At 35.8% G+C, this 15,000-nt stretch overlaps 1 protein-coding gene across 1 annotated transcript in view; it reads right to left on the bottom strand.

The window, feature by feature from the left end:
- Positions 1–11,756, bottom strand: part of LOC130218804 (uncharacterized) — a 20,971-nt gene extending 9,215 nt beyond the window's left edge. Inside the window, exons 1-4 of the mRNA XM_056451093.1 lie at positions 11,701–11,756; positions 8,269–8,324; positions 7,281–7,474; positions 2,781–2,935 (exon numbers count right to left, since the gene is read on the bottom strand). Coding sequence (XP_056307068.1) covers positions 2,781–2,935; positions 7,281–7,474; positions 8,269–8,284 — 365 coding nt within the window. The 5' untranslated portion in view covers positions 8,285–8,324; positions 11,701–11,756. The remainder of the gene's footprint in view (positions 1–2,780; positions 2,936–7,280; positions 7,475–8,268; positions 8,325–11,700) is intronic.
- Positions 11,757–15,000: the final 3,244 nt, after the last annotated feature.

Below are 15,000 nucleotides of genomic sequence, written 5' to 3'. Positions count from 1 at the left end.
TACCCAAATTTAAAATCCACATGCAGAGGTGTAAATGCAAAAAATTGGTATCATTTTAACGAAAACCCTTTGAATTTTCATAAAACACTACTGAAAGTGTTTAAAATACCTGTATATGTGGTCTGTGTTATAATAAACACCTAAAAAAGAGGCGCTTTTTGTATTTTTTTTTAGAAACTCAAATTTGAAAGTAGACCTTTCAGGTTCTGTGTGCTCTAGCTTGCTGTAATTAATTTGGTGGTTCCTGCACATGTCTGTAATCATAGAAAAAAAGACAAATGTCTCTACCATAATCTGTGCAAAAGTTATTGTATTCCAACTGATGAGAGGTCAGGGGCCGGTCATTGTTTTCATATTTCACTATTCTTTTGTTTGATCAAACATAATTCACTGTGTTTGGACCACGTCAGACATATAAAAGGATTACTTATGCACATCAGCTCAAAAACAGAGGAGAAATGGCCCTGAAGCGCACAGCGTAAAGTAAGAGATGACAGCTGTCTGTGCTATCTGGGGCTGCTTATTGATCATAAATGTGTTCATTTCACTTCTGCGCCATGGAAACACCATGTTCATTTGACAACCATTTGATATGAGAATATAGTTCAGTAAAAAGAATGCTAGAACCGTATGAGCACCGGCCAGAGCTTTCATTTGAGCTAGAACTTGTACATGTGTCATATATGAACCATATGAAAAATATGAAAATGAACCAATGTTCAATACCCAGCTCGGGTATCCAAAATACTGTGTGTTTAAGTGTAAATAACTTTTGTACAGTGGAATAAAAACCAAAGTGATGCATATGTGCATAAAAAATAGATTCTACACTTTCAAACGAAACCACTTAAGGGGGTCTGGTGCAATGCTAGCCCTTTAAATCTTAAAATGAAAGTCGATGGCGTCGCGGACCCGGTACTGCAGAGTTTAACTGGTTAATTCCTTGTATTAAAGTTTTTAGTTGTAGTTGTTGTTGGTAATGACAGCTTTAAAATGCCTCTTGTATGGAGTCGAATATGTTGCTCAAGTGTAGGGTTTTTTTTCTTCCAAAACCTTTTTTTTTTTTTTTTGAGTCGATCAAAAAATACATTATAAATATAAAAATACAAATTAATTGCTAAACAAATTAGTTTTGTTTGATTACATTAGTCGTTACTGACATCTGGTGTAAATTTCAAATCAACATCACCAAGAGAAATGTGCTTTTAAAAAAATGTTGACATGTCCAATTCTGCTGTAAACAGAGGTGAGTGGAGTATCCAAAATCTATACTCAAGTAAAAGTACAAGTACTTGCGGAATTTTTTTTACCCCAAGTAAAAGTAACAATCGTAAAAGTTACTCGAGTAAGAGTAAAAAAAGTAACTGATAAAAAATTACTCTAAAAACATATTAGTTACTTTTTATTTTATATATAAATATAAATATCTATATACATTTTCATAGTATTTCCTATATTTTTTCTGAAGAAGATCTTACTTGTTTTATATCAGCTAAAATAAAAACAGTTTTTAATGTTTTTAAAACCATTTTAAGGTCAAAATTATTAGCCCCCTTAAGCAATATTTCTTTTGATTGTCTACAGAACAAACCATCATTAATTACCCTAACTTGTCGAATTAACCTGGTTAAGCCTTTAAATGTCACTTGAAAAATTGTCGCCTTAGAATTATAAGGTTCTCTCTGCGTTCTGAATGATTTTGAGATATTATGCTTCAAAGTTTTTGCATTCCATATAGCAAACAGTGTGTGGGTAACATTTGTTTATTAAATAAAAAGTCTTAAAATGTAAACAACTTATTAAAAAACATCCCATAATGTAAATAAGTTGTCATTTAATAAGAATGTCAATAACTCAACTTTGACAAAAATGTAAGATAGAAACTACTAATTTTAAGGTGACGAAATATCTAGTATCTTGAAGAATATCTAGCCAAATATTAATACTGTCATCATGGCAAAGAGAAAATACATCAGTTATTAGAAATGAGATATTAAAAGTATAGAAATGTGTTGATGATATAATTCTGTTAAAGCAATTGAATGTTAAAAAATAATGTTTAAATGTTGCATTTTTAATGGTTAAATGACTAATGTGTTCTGGGCTAATCAGTTATTCCATTAAACAGCAGTTTCTTTAGTTAAAGGATAATTTTGCCAATTAGCACAACATGTTTATTTTAGGTCGAAGCTGGAGTTCATGTATATGTTACGATGTCAGTTCGATGCGTGCATCACATTATAAAAAACTATTCTTGTTGACATCTTGGAGTGAAAACAGACTGAACTTGAGGCCGGGTGATCTGTTCTGATAAACTCACTGCACAGACAGCGTGACTGTCCTTCTCAGAACCGCAGATGGCGAGCGGGACCACAGTATAAACTCGCACGTCTTCCTAGACTTCAGCCATTATTCCAACAGACGCGCGTGCTATAACCGAAAGTGGGAGAAACATCTCTATAGCAACCTCACAACCTCTCCAATGTGGTGCCTCGCAATATTTGCAAACAAGATATATGAATCATATTTAATATCACTTGGCAGTAACGGAGGATCACCGCCAAATGTAGCGAAGTAAGAGTAATGATTTTTCTCAAATGATTTACTTGCGTAAAAGTACACATATTTAAATGTACTCAATAAGTACTCATTACTCATAAATTTTACTCAAGTAAAGGTAACGAAGTAAATGCAACTCATTACTACCCACCTCTGGCTGTAAATATTACCTTTTGATTGTTGTACTTAATTCGCAAATGTTTTCCAGTTGACATTATTACCTCTTCACGATCTCCTTGACGTCCTTTATGATGTCACTGATCCATTCCTGGGCTTTCTCCAGGAATTTGCGAGCTAACTGGGGTTTGTTCTTCTCTGCGGCCACTTTCAGACTGGGCAGCAGAGATTTAACCAGGTTGTTGCTGGTTCCCACACACTGCACAGATAGAGGTAAGAGAGATTCTCATTAAAGATACTAATAATAATGTTAAGCATAAAGCTGTCTGAAATACTTGATTCTGATTGGTCAGTTGGTCAACATTCCAATGCATGTAAGGGATAATGTACATCCAGTCAGTTGTTATCACAGAATAAAGGCTGATAGGTTTATTAGCAATTGTTGATATAAGACTGAAGGGTTTATTCTGCAAAAACAACTGTCTGGATGTACTTTATCCCATTATTAAATAGCTACTTGCCACAAAATATACAAATTAAACACAAAACATTGTTATGAGCTGTAATTATCTCTGCAATTAAAGGCAAAGCCAACGAAAATGGCTGAAAGGAGTATACAATAACCTGCACATTATTCAGTCACTAGATGACCCCAAACAGTCAGAAACAGAGGCATGACAGACAAGCATATAAATATAGATGTAAATATATTTATTTACAGTCAAGATGATGTACTTTATACCTAACTCACTCTTAAAGATCTCAAAACTCAGGGCTTCTGGTAGTACCTAGAATAGCAAAGTCCACTAAAGGAGGTCGAGCCTTCTCATTTATAGCTCCTAAACTCTGGAATAGCCTTCCTGATAATGTCCGAGGTTCAGACACACTCTCTCAGTTCAAAACTAGATTAAATACCTGTCTGTTTAGTAAAGTATACACTCAGTGCATTACTTACCGGCATGATACAGGAATGTGCTCCACACATCTCGTTTATATACACTATGAACAGCAGCTACGCTCATTATTCTGTTTATTCTCTATTTCCACCTGGGGATACTCATCCCGAGGCCCTTAGACTGTGCAACACCACTGATTCGATCCAAGACTAGCGACGAGATGATCCCAAGGTTTCAATAATCCTGGACCAGGCCGTATCCTGAGCAGCTGCTGTGGTGGTCATGGAGGAGTGGAGAGCATGAGACTGATTCCTGTGACGCTCCAGGGACAGACGAGTCTCCGCTGAGGTTCAGCTTCCAGCCTCCGGTGCTTAGACTGCAGCTCTGCACAAGACGTTTGGCCAGTGGAAAAATGGTCGTGCCCAACTGAGCCTGGTTTCTCTCAAGGTTTTTTAATGCGAGTTGTTCCCCCGCCGCTGTCGCCACTGGCTTGCATGTTTCAGGATCTGTAGAGCTGTGCATGATGGATTTGCTCTTCAGTGTTTGGACTCTCAGTAGTGATTATTAAACCACACTGAACTGAGCTGAACTGAACTGAACTTAAACACTACAAACTGAACTACACTGTTTACATTTACTATGATCTTCTATGTGAAGCTGCTTTGACACAATCTACATTGTAGAAGCGCTATACAAATAAAGGGGAATTGAATTGAATTACTTTGCAGAACATGAGAGCTGTGTGATATTCTAGTAGTAACAGCACTCCTTCAACCACTTTACCTGTTTCTCACTCTACTTGCAGCGTTATTCAATCCAAGTTTAGAAAAAAGACTTTTGGATAATTAATAGGGGTGTCAAAATTAATTGTTTCTTCGGAGCACCGTGATGTAGATAGGGACAATTCGATATCGGTTCAATAATAGATCATAACCGGTTATTATGTAATGACATCATTTACAGTATCTCCTATGCGTGATGTCGCAGTAGAATACTATGGCGAAGAAGGCCAAGGCGAGTAAATAAAGCACTCCAACTACCAGTGGTGGTTCTAGACCAGAGTGACTGAAGGAGCCGGGCAGGGGCCACTTGTATTTTTAGGGGGCACACTTTAATATACATCACAAACTACTTAATTATTCAAAGTCATGTTTTTTTCATGCATCACTCTGCAGTCTTCATAAACAAGCTAATTAAATAACTTAAACTGAAAATAATCTTCCTTGTTCATTTAATTGACAAGAAACTTTGTATTGGTGTAGGATTACACATTTCTAACATTCAAGAACATCAATGCACATTTTTGCAGCTGTAAACTTCAGTAGATGCTGCTAAAGTAAAAAAACAATTGCCCTCCCATTAATTTAAAATAATGTTTTCTAAGTGATCTTTAACAAACAAAGGAAATCTTCACAGTATTTCCTATAAAACAAAAATAATTCTTCTGGAGTCTTAATAAGTCATTTCTTATAGTTTATTTCTTGAATAAAAGCAGTTTCAATTTTTTTTTTAACTATTTTAAGGTCAGTATTAATAGCCTTCTTAAGAAATATTTACTTTATATTTTTTGATTGTCTACACAACAAGCCAGTTATACAATAACTTGACTAATTATTCCAACTTTCCTAGTTAACATGTCTTTAAATTACACTTTAATCCGAGTCAAAGACTGTAGAATACTTAGAGACCTTGTCTGAATACATCTTGTGAAATAGATAGTAAAATATTATACACTAACTATAATCAAGAGTGGACATTTTGATAGTGTTTCACAACATGAACATGACTGAAGTTGAAGCTTTTTATTACCTGTGTTGATTTGGGGGTTAACTTTTAATGAATGCGGTAGACTGACACGCGCAGCACCGCAACTGACAGAGAGAGTGAGTGCACGTGACACCGAGAGTGCGAAAGAGAGCCTTCAATCATATCTCTGCAGTCTGCCACCGCTTCTCTGTGGTGTTTAGACACAAAAATACGTGTCCAAATTTAGGGGGGCCAGGCTTGTTGACATGGGGGCACCGCCCCCCTAGAACTGCCACTGCCTACTACTTAAAAGGTTGTGCTTGTGAGTTTGCTGGACAGTGTTGTGAAGAAAAAATCTAATTATGTATGGAAAGCATCGTCAATGCACTGTGATGCACCGAGATATTGAATTGAACCGAATCGATGAAATGATAATCGTAACCGAACCAAACCGTGAGACCAGTGTAGGTTTACACCCCTAATAATTAATATAAATATCTCACTCTGTAGCATTTGTTTGTCTTAATACAAAGGTGTTTACTATTGGAATGTATAAGTCTATTAAACCTTCTTGTTCTTGAGCGTGTGGTTGCCGGTCAACTGCAAAACCACCTTAAGGTAAATGCCTTATTTGATGAGTTTCAATCGGGCTTTAGATCGGATCACAGTGTGGAAACAGTCTTAGTTAAGGTCACTAATGATCTTCTTATGATTGCTGACTCAGGTGGTATTCTGGTGCTCTTGGATCTAACTGCAGCATTTGACACGATCTCTCACAGCTTACTATTGGACATACTTCGAAACCGTGTTGGCCTAGCTGGGACAGCACTAAGTTGGTTCATATCCTACCTCACTGAACGCTCGCAGTTCATTTATTTGGGAGGTCATATCGTGGACCATCCCTCTTTGTCACGGTGTCCCCCAGGGCTTGGTACTCGGGCCACTTTTGTTTAGCATTTATATGCTACCTCTTGGAAAAATTGTACAAAAATATGGTATTAATTATCATTGCTATGCTCACGACACACAGATTTATATTAGTACATCTCCTAATCTACCTGCCTCACTGTCAACACTTAACGCCTGCTTGGTGGAGATTAAAGCCTGGATGCAACAAATCTCAAATTAAATATCTCCAACACTGAGATTTTACTTGTTGGCACACCCTCTAATGTTAATAGATGTGGCAATCTCAAGTTAACAGTTGATGATTCTCTTTTAACTTCTTCAATGCAATCTTGGTGTTCTCTCTCTTTGATGCTCAGCTTAGCCTGAAACCTCATTTTAAACAGTTAACAAAAACCGCGTCCATCCTTTTCTCTCCACACCAGATGATGAAATGCTTGTCCATGCTTTTATTACGTCTCGTTTAGATTTTTGTAACTCTTTATTTGGGGGTCTGCCAGCCAATTCACTTATGATTTTACAATATGTTCAAAATTCAGCCCCATGTGTGTTAACTCACACATCATCTTGCTCTCACATTACCCCTGTACACCAACAGTTACACTGGTTGCCTGTTAAGTCACGCATCGATTTTAAAACCTTGATTTTAACTTATAAAGCTGTTCATGGTTCTGCTCCTGATTATATATGTGACCTGATATCCACCTCCTCTTCCTCTCGCAATCTATGTTCCGCTTCGGGGCTCACCTTGTTTCAGCCTCGTTGCAAACTTAGCACCATGGGAGGTAGGGCATTCTCTTATCGTGCGTCTAAATTGTGGAATGCTCTTCCCCCAAACATCAGGAACGCCAGTTCCCTGGACTGTTTTAAGAAACTTCTTAAAACTCATCTTTTTATTATTGCTTATAACTTATGAGGCTTTATTATTATCATTCTTACTTTATTGTGTATTCATGTTCTTCTGTGTTTTGATGCTCTTGTTAGCGCTTTGAGTCTGAGAAAAGTGCAATATAAATAAAATTTATTATTGTTATTATTATTATTATTATTATAAACCTTGAACAGAACGGCCTCAGAGGATCCAAATAGCAGTTGTGTTTCCAGAGCTCTTTCTCTGATCAGACGCTCCAGTTTAGGAAATCCACCCAAACACAGATACGACAGATGATAGAGAAGAGCCGTTCGCTCCGCAGCCGGAAGAAGCTCCTGAATAAACTCTGGACTGCCCACAGATTTACTGAGCATGAGCTCTGAAACACCAAAACACACACACATTACTGATGCATACTTATTATCTGACTTTAAAGGACACCTATTATGCAAAAATCACTTTTATAAGGGGTTTAAACCCAGTTGTGTGTCAGCAGTGTGTGAATATCTCCAGCCCCTAATGCTCAACATGAATTAACTGTATTTGTTCTAATCAGACTTGATATAAGCAGTCTGCAGAAACACTTTGATTGACATTCTCGCTTTGTATGATGTCATCAGAGGGGGAAAGCCCCGCCCACTAGTCCCCATCTCTCCCTCACTAGCATAAACAGCAGCCCTGAGTGAGAAGCAGCCGTCCATTAGCCGTTAGAGTTTTGAAAAATGCTTAATCTAGTTCACAATTGGCAATTACAAAACAAAACAAAAATATCAATACTGGCGAATTACACTAAATTTTAACATATTATGAATTTATTTAATATACTTTGTTAGTTCTTTTTGGTTAGTAAATGTTTCAGTTACTTTATTAAAGTAATATAACACCTTATTAGATTGCTTTGATTAACATGACATTAGGGGGACATCAGGGGACTTTTAAATAAAACTGAATATTGTACAAATGAAAATTGATTTTAATTTTACCTTCAAGATCGATAATGTTTTCCTCAATTTGTGCATTTAAGCTATTTTTTTCAGCATAAGGACTTTGAAATGACTGAAAACAGCCTAAAACTGCTTCAGATGTGTATTAATTATTGACTTAATCAAAAATTTAACTGCCATGTAGTATAACATATACTAGAAGGATCCAGCAAAATAAAATCCAACCTACCTTTGTTGTCCGCCATGGTCTTTAAGCAGTCGATAAAGCTTCAGATTCAGAAAGATCTGAAGACACAGAACAGAAGGATTAACATGAGACATAATGAGAAAAAATATATTTACTGCACCACAGAGTATCAGACAGATAGATCCAGTTAAAGAAATCCATTAAATGCCACGTGAATTAGCTAATGTTTTCAGTATTACTAAAATAACAAATGTGGCTGAATGGAGTATACACTAACCTGTGCATTATTCATTCACTAGATGGTGCCTAACAGTCATAAATAGTGGTGATAACCACTAATAGGCTGTACTGTATATGGATATGTACATGTTAACTGATGGTCAAGATTAATCAAAGTACCCAAGTGAGTCTATTTTATTAGTTTCAGTGGTTGTTATCTGTGAATAACATACCTTGTAATGTCATGGCTGACCTAAAAGAATTGAGAATTAAAGGCAGCCGTATAATTATTCCACATAACAACGGATTAAACTGATAACACCGGCTCATCCGGGTATACTGAGCATCATCTTGACCATAAACGAATTCATTCACATTCATATTGACATGCTTGTCTGTCATGCCTCTGTTTTTAACAGTTAAATGCTGCCATCTAGTGACTAAATAATGTGCAGGTTAGTGTATACTCCATTCAGCCATTTCTGTTTCTGTCAGCTTTGCTTTTAATTATGTAATTAATGAATTATTACAGCTTAGAGCAATGTTTTTTGTCTAAATTTGACATTTTGTGGCAAGTAGTCATGTAATAAATGGCATACAGTACATCCAGGCAGACCCTTCAGTTTTACACAACAGCTGCTGATAAACCTGTCGGTTTGTATTCATGCTATATCAACTGCATCTGCATTAATGTTAAAATAAAATAGTTAAAATTGAGCTCAAACTTAATGGTATTTGTCGATAGTCTGAGTTTGCTAAATGCTAATCCTGTAGATCTCATGCTGTTTAAAAAAGTCTGTAAAATTTACTGTAAAAACTGAAGCTGTCGCAGAAAATTTCTAAATAGTCTTATCGTAAATAATCGTATTTCTTTTCTCTTTTTAAAAAAACACCAATGTTTTCAAGTACTAACATCTACAAGAAGTCAATTTACGGTCATTCACCATATATATATTCATTATATATAGTTTCATGGCAGAAATTTCACTAATTTACTTAAGCTACTTTTATTTTTGAGATCCTTTAAAATAATAAAGTTATGAAATGCACATTAGTTGCATAGCTGAGAGTTGCCAATATATGGGCATGTTCTGTGGGTCAAATTTCCATAGCAAAACGTCAAAAAAAAAAGTAATGCAGGATTTCGTTACAGCTGGAATTCAACCTTATTTGTAACGTTTGAATTAATAAATCTCTGACACGCACATTGCATGTTCTGTGGTTCATGCTTCATTAACAACAATGTTAAAAATGTTGCATCGCAGGATTTCATCTGAGCATGAATTTATGTATGTCTCTATCTGTTCCTTTTATTTTTTGTTTTCTCTTTTGAGTACTATTGAGATAAAGGTATGGCACAACCAGTAGTATTACATATCTTTAATATTTTAGTGTATTGAACAACTTGTGATAAAGATCTAAAATGATAAAACTTCAGACTACTTATGCATTACTGCTTATGTATGCCTAAATATCTTCACCCACTCATATCTGTAAAATGATGTTGACTGACTTGAACACAAAACAACAACTGGACTACTTATTGAAGCACAATAATCTTTTATACAGAACTATTGCAATGTTCAATAAAAACTGCAGTCTGCTGCAATGCATTTTAAAAAAACATTTTGGTGACTGTCACTTTAAATGCAAATGAGATTGTGCTCTTTTTAAAAGAGGGTGGAGCTACAAGTGCCTATGTCACCATAGTGACAGATTCAAAACTCTAATGGCTAATATAGGGCTGCTTCTCACTCAGGGCTGTTGTTTATGCTAATAAGGGAGAGATAGTCACTAGTGGGCGGGGCTTTCCCCTCTGATGACATCATATAAAAGGAGAATGTCAATCAAAGTGTTTCTGCAGACTGTTTTGATCATGTCTGATTAAAAAAATACAATTAATTCATGTTGACCATTAGAGGCTGGAGATAATCACACACTGACACACAACTGGGGTTTAAACCCCTTATAAAAGTGATGTTTGCATAATAGGTGCCCTTTAATTGAAAATTGGATTTTAAAACATCTTAAGTGTTATTGTCAATGCATTAAAATATATTTACTCGCCACTTTGCTGCATGATTTGTTATTCCTTTGGCTGAAAAAAATACATTTTGAAATACACATTGAATTTTGCTAAACATCTGCACAGTGTTATGATAAAAATGCATTCCCCAACTCTAAATCTAAATACAATTAGGCCAGATAACATTTAAATGATCATTTTGCATTTCTGCTTGTACGTCACACACATAACTCCATTTTGGGTGGTGAATTTTCAATTTAATTTTGCAACTTATAAAGCATTAAAGTTTCCCAGTACTGGGTTGCAGCTGGAAGGGCATCCACTTTGTAAAACATATGCTGGATAAGTTGACGATTCATTCCGCTGTGGTGACCCCTGATGAAAAAAGGGACTAGACCAAAGGAAAATGAATGAACGAATAAAGCATTAAGCAATTTGTATGTAATTTACATTTTAAACCTTTGGATGGAAAAGGCTAATTTTAGGCTATAGTCTCAATTTTTTTCGCACCAAATATTGCACATTTCATGCCATGGAGAATTGCAATAAATAAATAAATAAACAAATAGGTAAGTAAATAAGTAAATAAGTAAGTAAGTAAGTATGTAAATAAGTAAATAAGTAAGTAAATAAGTAAATAAGTAAATAAGTAAATAAATAAGTAAATAAAAAAGTAAATAAATAAGTAAATAAATAAATAAGTAAATAAGTAAATGAATAAGTAAATAAGTAAATGAATAAGTAAATAAATAAGTAAATGAATAAGTAAATAAATGAATAAGTAAATAAGTAAGTAAATAAGTAAGTAAATAAATAAACAAACAAGTAAATAATAAATAAATAAATAAATAAATAAATAAATAATAAATAAATAATAAATAAATAAATAAATAAAGAAAGAAAGAAAGAAAGAAAGAAAGAAAGAAAGAAAGAAAGAAAGCCATTTGCATATTACAATTCGAAGTGAATTTTGCTGCAGGTAAGGGGTTTTATATAATGGATGCTGATTTGCATTTGTTCATTGGATCTCTTGCTTCTAAACCTATTAGATAATATAGCTTGCTTAAATTAACAAGTTGTGCTTTATATAATTGTTGTAATTTAATAATAATGTTTTGTTAATAATTAAAGTAGGCTAATCAAAGTATAGTCAATTTCTAAACATAAAAAATATAACATAAAATTATATATAATTTGCAAATAAGTAACAGTAAGTTAAGTGCACTTACTCTGTGTGCTTATTCTTGTGTTGTCTAGAATGCAGTCTTCAAAGTGTGTGTTTTGCAGAGCGAGCAGTGATTATATAGAGGTTTAAAATGAACCACGTGATTAGTATACGAGTTTTTCCAGTTGTGCATGAGTTTTTGGATTTTCGTTCATATTTAAGCTATTCTAATCATGTTACAACTTGATCTATGGATTAAACCCAAATAAGTATGCATAGGCCGTACAGTAGTCAGCATTTAAAGTGGTTTACAAATCAAAGTGGTCCCACAACTACTGAAACGCACTCATTCTTGGTTTTGTGCACTTTAAGTTTGAGCTTTAACATTATTTTAAAACACTAGAGACTGTAAAACCATCAACTTTCACTCTTTTTAAGCACTCTTACATTTATTTTGTATTAAAAAAATGGATTTGTATTCAATACCTCTTTGTTCTCTACAGCAATAACAAAAAACATCCATTCTTATCATCATTTTGAAAAACGTTTTTGAGGATCGCATAGGAAAATCTGCTAATACACTCGTCCAAATACGCATGCATTGGACAGAAATACTCAAGCAGGGAAAACTCTCTCTTCCTCCTTCTAAGAACTTAAAAAAACAGTGTGCATTGCATGCTTTTATATCAGAAACATGTGTGAATGCAGATTGCAGGCTCCCTAACAGAATCTAATTCTTTCCAATGGCTAGCAAAAACCCAGTGAACACAAAACTTTTGCACATGCAATATAAGCCTAGTTTAAAAAATGTGCATTGCTGTATGCAATAGGTTCACAATAGCTTGCAGTTTGACATTCAGATTTCATTTGCCTATATACTGTGTGTGTATATGTACAGTGTCCATTCTACAGTTCACCTGAACTCACTCCTGCTGTTCCTAGTTATTTTCATTTTCAAAGACTTGCATAATCTAATCCTGCAGTGCACATCATAAAGTATCTGTTCAGTAAACAACCTGGTTTTGCACTATTGCCTGTCTCCCCACATAGAAACACTTTGATTGACATTCTCCCTTTGTATGTGTCATCAAAGGGGGAAAGCCCCGCCCACTAGTGCCCATCTCATTAGCATAAACAGCAGCCCTGAGTGAGAAGCAGCCGTCTGTCCATTAGCCATTAGAGTGTTTGAGCTGCTGAAGGCAATGTCAGCATAGACTAAGAGGATTATAGATGTGGAGTTTTAGATGAAGCACAAATGAACAGTGCCAGGAGTCTCCATAGACTGACAGAAGCATGAAGCACACACTCACACTGAAGCACACATACACAGCACTGACAACACACACACTGCTGTTTTACATCTGTCACTATACTTATGCATCTGTAGCTCCGCCCTCTTCTGAAAAATCTCATTTGAATTTAAAGCCACAGTCACCAAATCACCACAATTAGGATCAAAGCCTAAAAGGGTCCGTTTCAGAGAGTTAAGGGCCCGTGCACACGGGACGCTTTTTGCTCACGTTTTCCGGCACAAAACGGCAGGTGCAAAATCGTCATTTTTAAGAAATGCCTCATGCTCGTTTTTTTGTTTTGACGCGCCACATCAAAACCTTCTCCTCCAATCAGATTGCCACTTTTATTTCACATGCACAGAGCTGCTGAAGTTACAGTAAACAGCACTTGAAGGCGCTCAAGTGCAAAACTGTCAATGCGAGCGAACATTGAAGAAGATGCCCAGAGGCGACATGAAGGTGGAGCTGCTTATTGCTCTGTGAACAGTAATCATTTCTTCATTACTAGAGCTGGAGCTGCTACTTGAACCCCGTGCTTGTTCGCCAGTAACTTTAACAACAAGCATGTTAACTCTCTCTCTTCTTCTTCTTCGTGGGTGTCAGAAGCTTAAAGTTGTGTAGCGCCACCTAACGTCAAGGAGCGATATTGCATACTCTTCTGCTCGACGCCAGTGAAAATCGTTTGGGTTTGAATCCAGAAAAAAAAGTCTTGTAAAATGCTGACGATAAACGCAAACGAAAAGCGTCCGTCCCGGTGTGTACGAGCCTTTAAAAATCATTATCTGTGTGCTATTATGAGCTGAAACTTCACTACTACACTCTAGAGCAGGGGTCACCAATCTAAGTCCTGGAGGGCCGGTGTCCCTCCAGGGTTTAGCTCCAACTTGCCTCAACACACCTGCCTGGGTGTTTCAAGTATACCTAGTAAGACCTTGATTAGTTTGTTCAGGTGTGTTTGATTAGGGTTGGAGCTAAACTCTGCAGGACCCGGCCCTCCAGGAACAAGTTTGTGACCCCTGCTCTAGAGACATCAGAGACGCATGTTACATCTTGTAAAAAGAGCATAATAGGTCACCTTTAGGTCAAACCTGATTTGTGAATATGTTCACAATTGTATTTATTTCCAGTTTGTTTTTGTTCTGCCTCTGTTTTCTGGTATATTATGTCATTTGTGGTTGTTTGGTGAAGCTGATTCCAAGCATACACATAAATAACTTTATACCTTTAATAAATGATGCAGAGTTTTGGGCTTTGCTTCATTATGTGTGGGTTTGCTTCACTATATGCAAATTCTCCTCACTCCTGCCTGCGGCTGCACATGGGCTTTTCAGCTGCATTCTTTTCATACAAAAGAAATGAAGAAATTCCTGAAGTACACTAGAACTTAAAGGTGAAAACGTGTGACACTGTTACATTAGAAATAAGCTATACATTATGTATGATTTCTATATTACAATTTTAATAGGTTAACAGGTCAGTATTGTCATTTTTGGCTATGTTATTCCTCTATTATGTCACACGTGTGTCTGTGTACACATCTGCCAAAAGTTACAATAGTTCGGTCCTTCCCTGATCATTTGGTATGGTAGCCGAGAGAGCTTAATGCTCTGCAATTTAAGAAAGCACATGCAATTACAAAAAACACCAGCACATTAAGAAAAGATCCTCATTGATTTGAGAGCAAACATGTTGCAATCCTCATAATAAGCAAATATATATATATATAATTAAGAAAGCATGCTGCGAATTCTCACAATGCAAACAAATTGAGAATACGTGCTGCATTTTCTCACAACACATGCAAATAGCACTTATTGAGGAAATTACTAAGATAGATAAAAAGGTAGTTGGAATTTTATAGATTTAAAGAAGGCATTTCATACAATAAATCAGTGTTTCCCAACCCTGTTCCTGAAGGCACACCAACAGTACACATTTCAACCTCTCCCTAATCAAACACACCTGAATCAACTCAGCAGAACATTAGAAAAGACTCCAACACCTGAAGTTAATGGGTCAGATAAGGGAGACATCCAAAATATGTACTGTTGGTGTGCCTCCAGGAACAGGGT

The sequence above is a fragment of the Danio aesculapii genome, chromosome 24, assembly GCF_903798145.1.
Source record: "Danio aesculapii chromosome 24, fDanAes4.1, whole genome shotgun sequence".
NCBI classification, from domain to species: domain Eukaryota; kingdom Metazoa; phylum Chordata; class Actinopteri; order Cypriniformes; family Danionidae; genus Danio; species Danio aesculapii.
The sequence above is the reverse complement of the archived record's forward strand: the minus strand, read 5'-3'. Positions and strand labels throughout refer to the sequence as shown.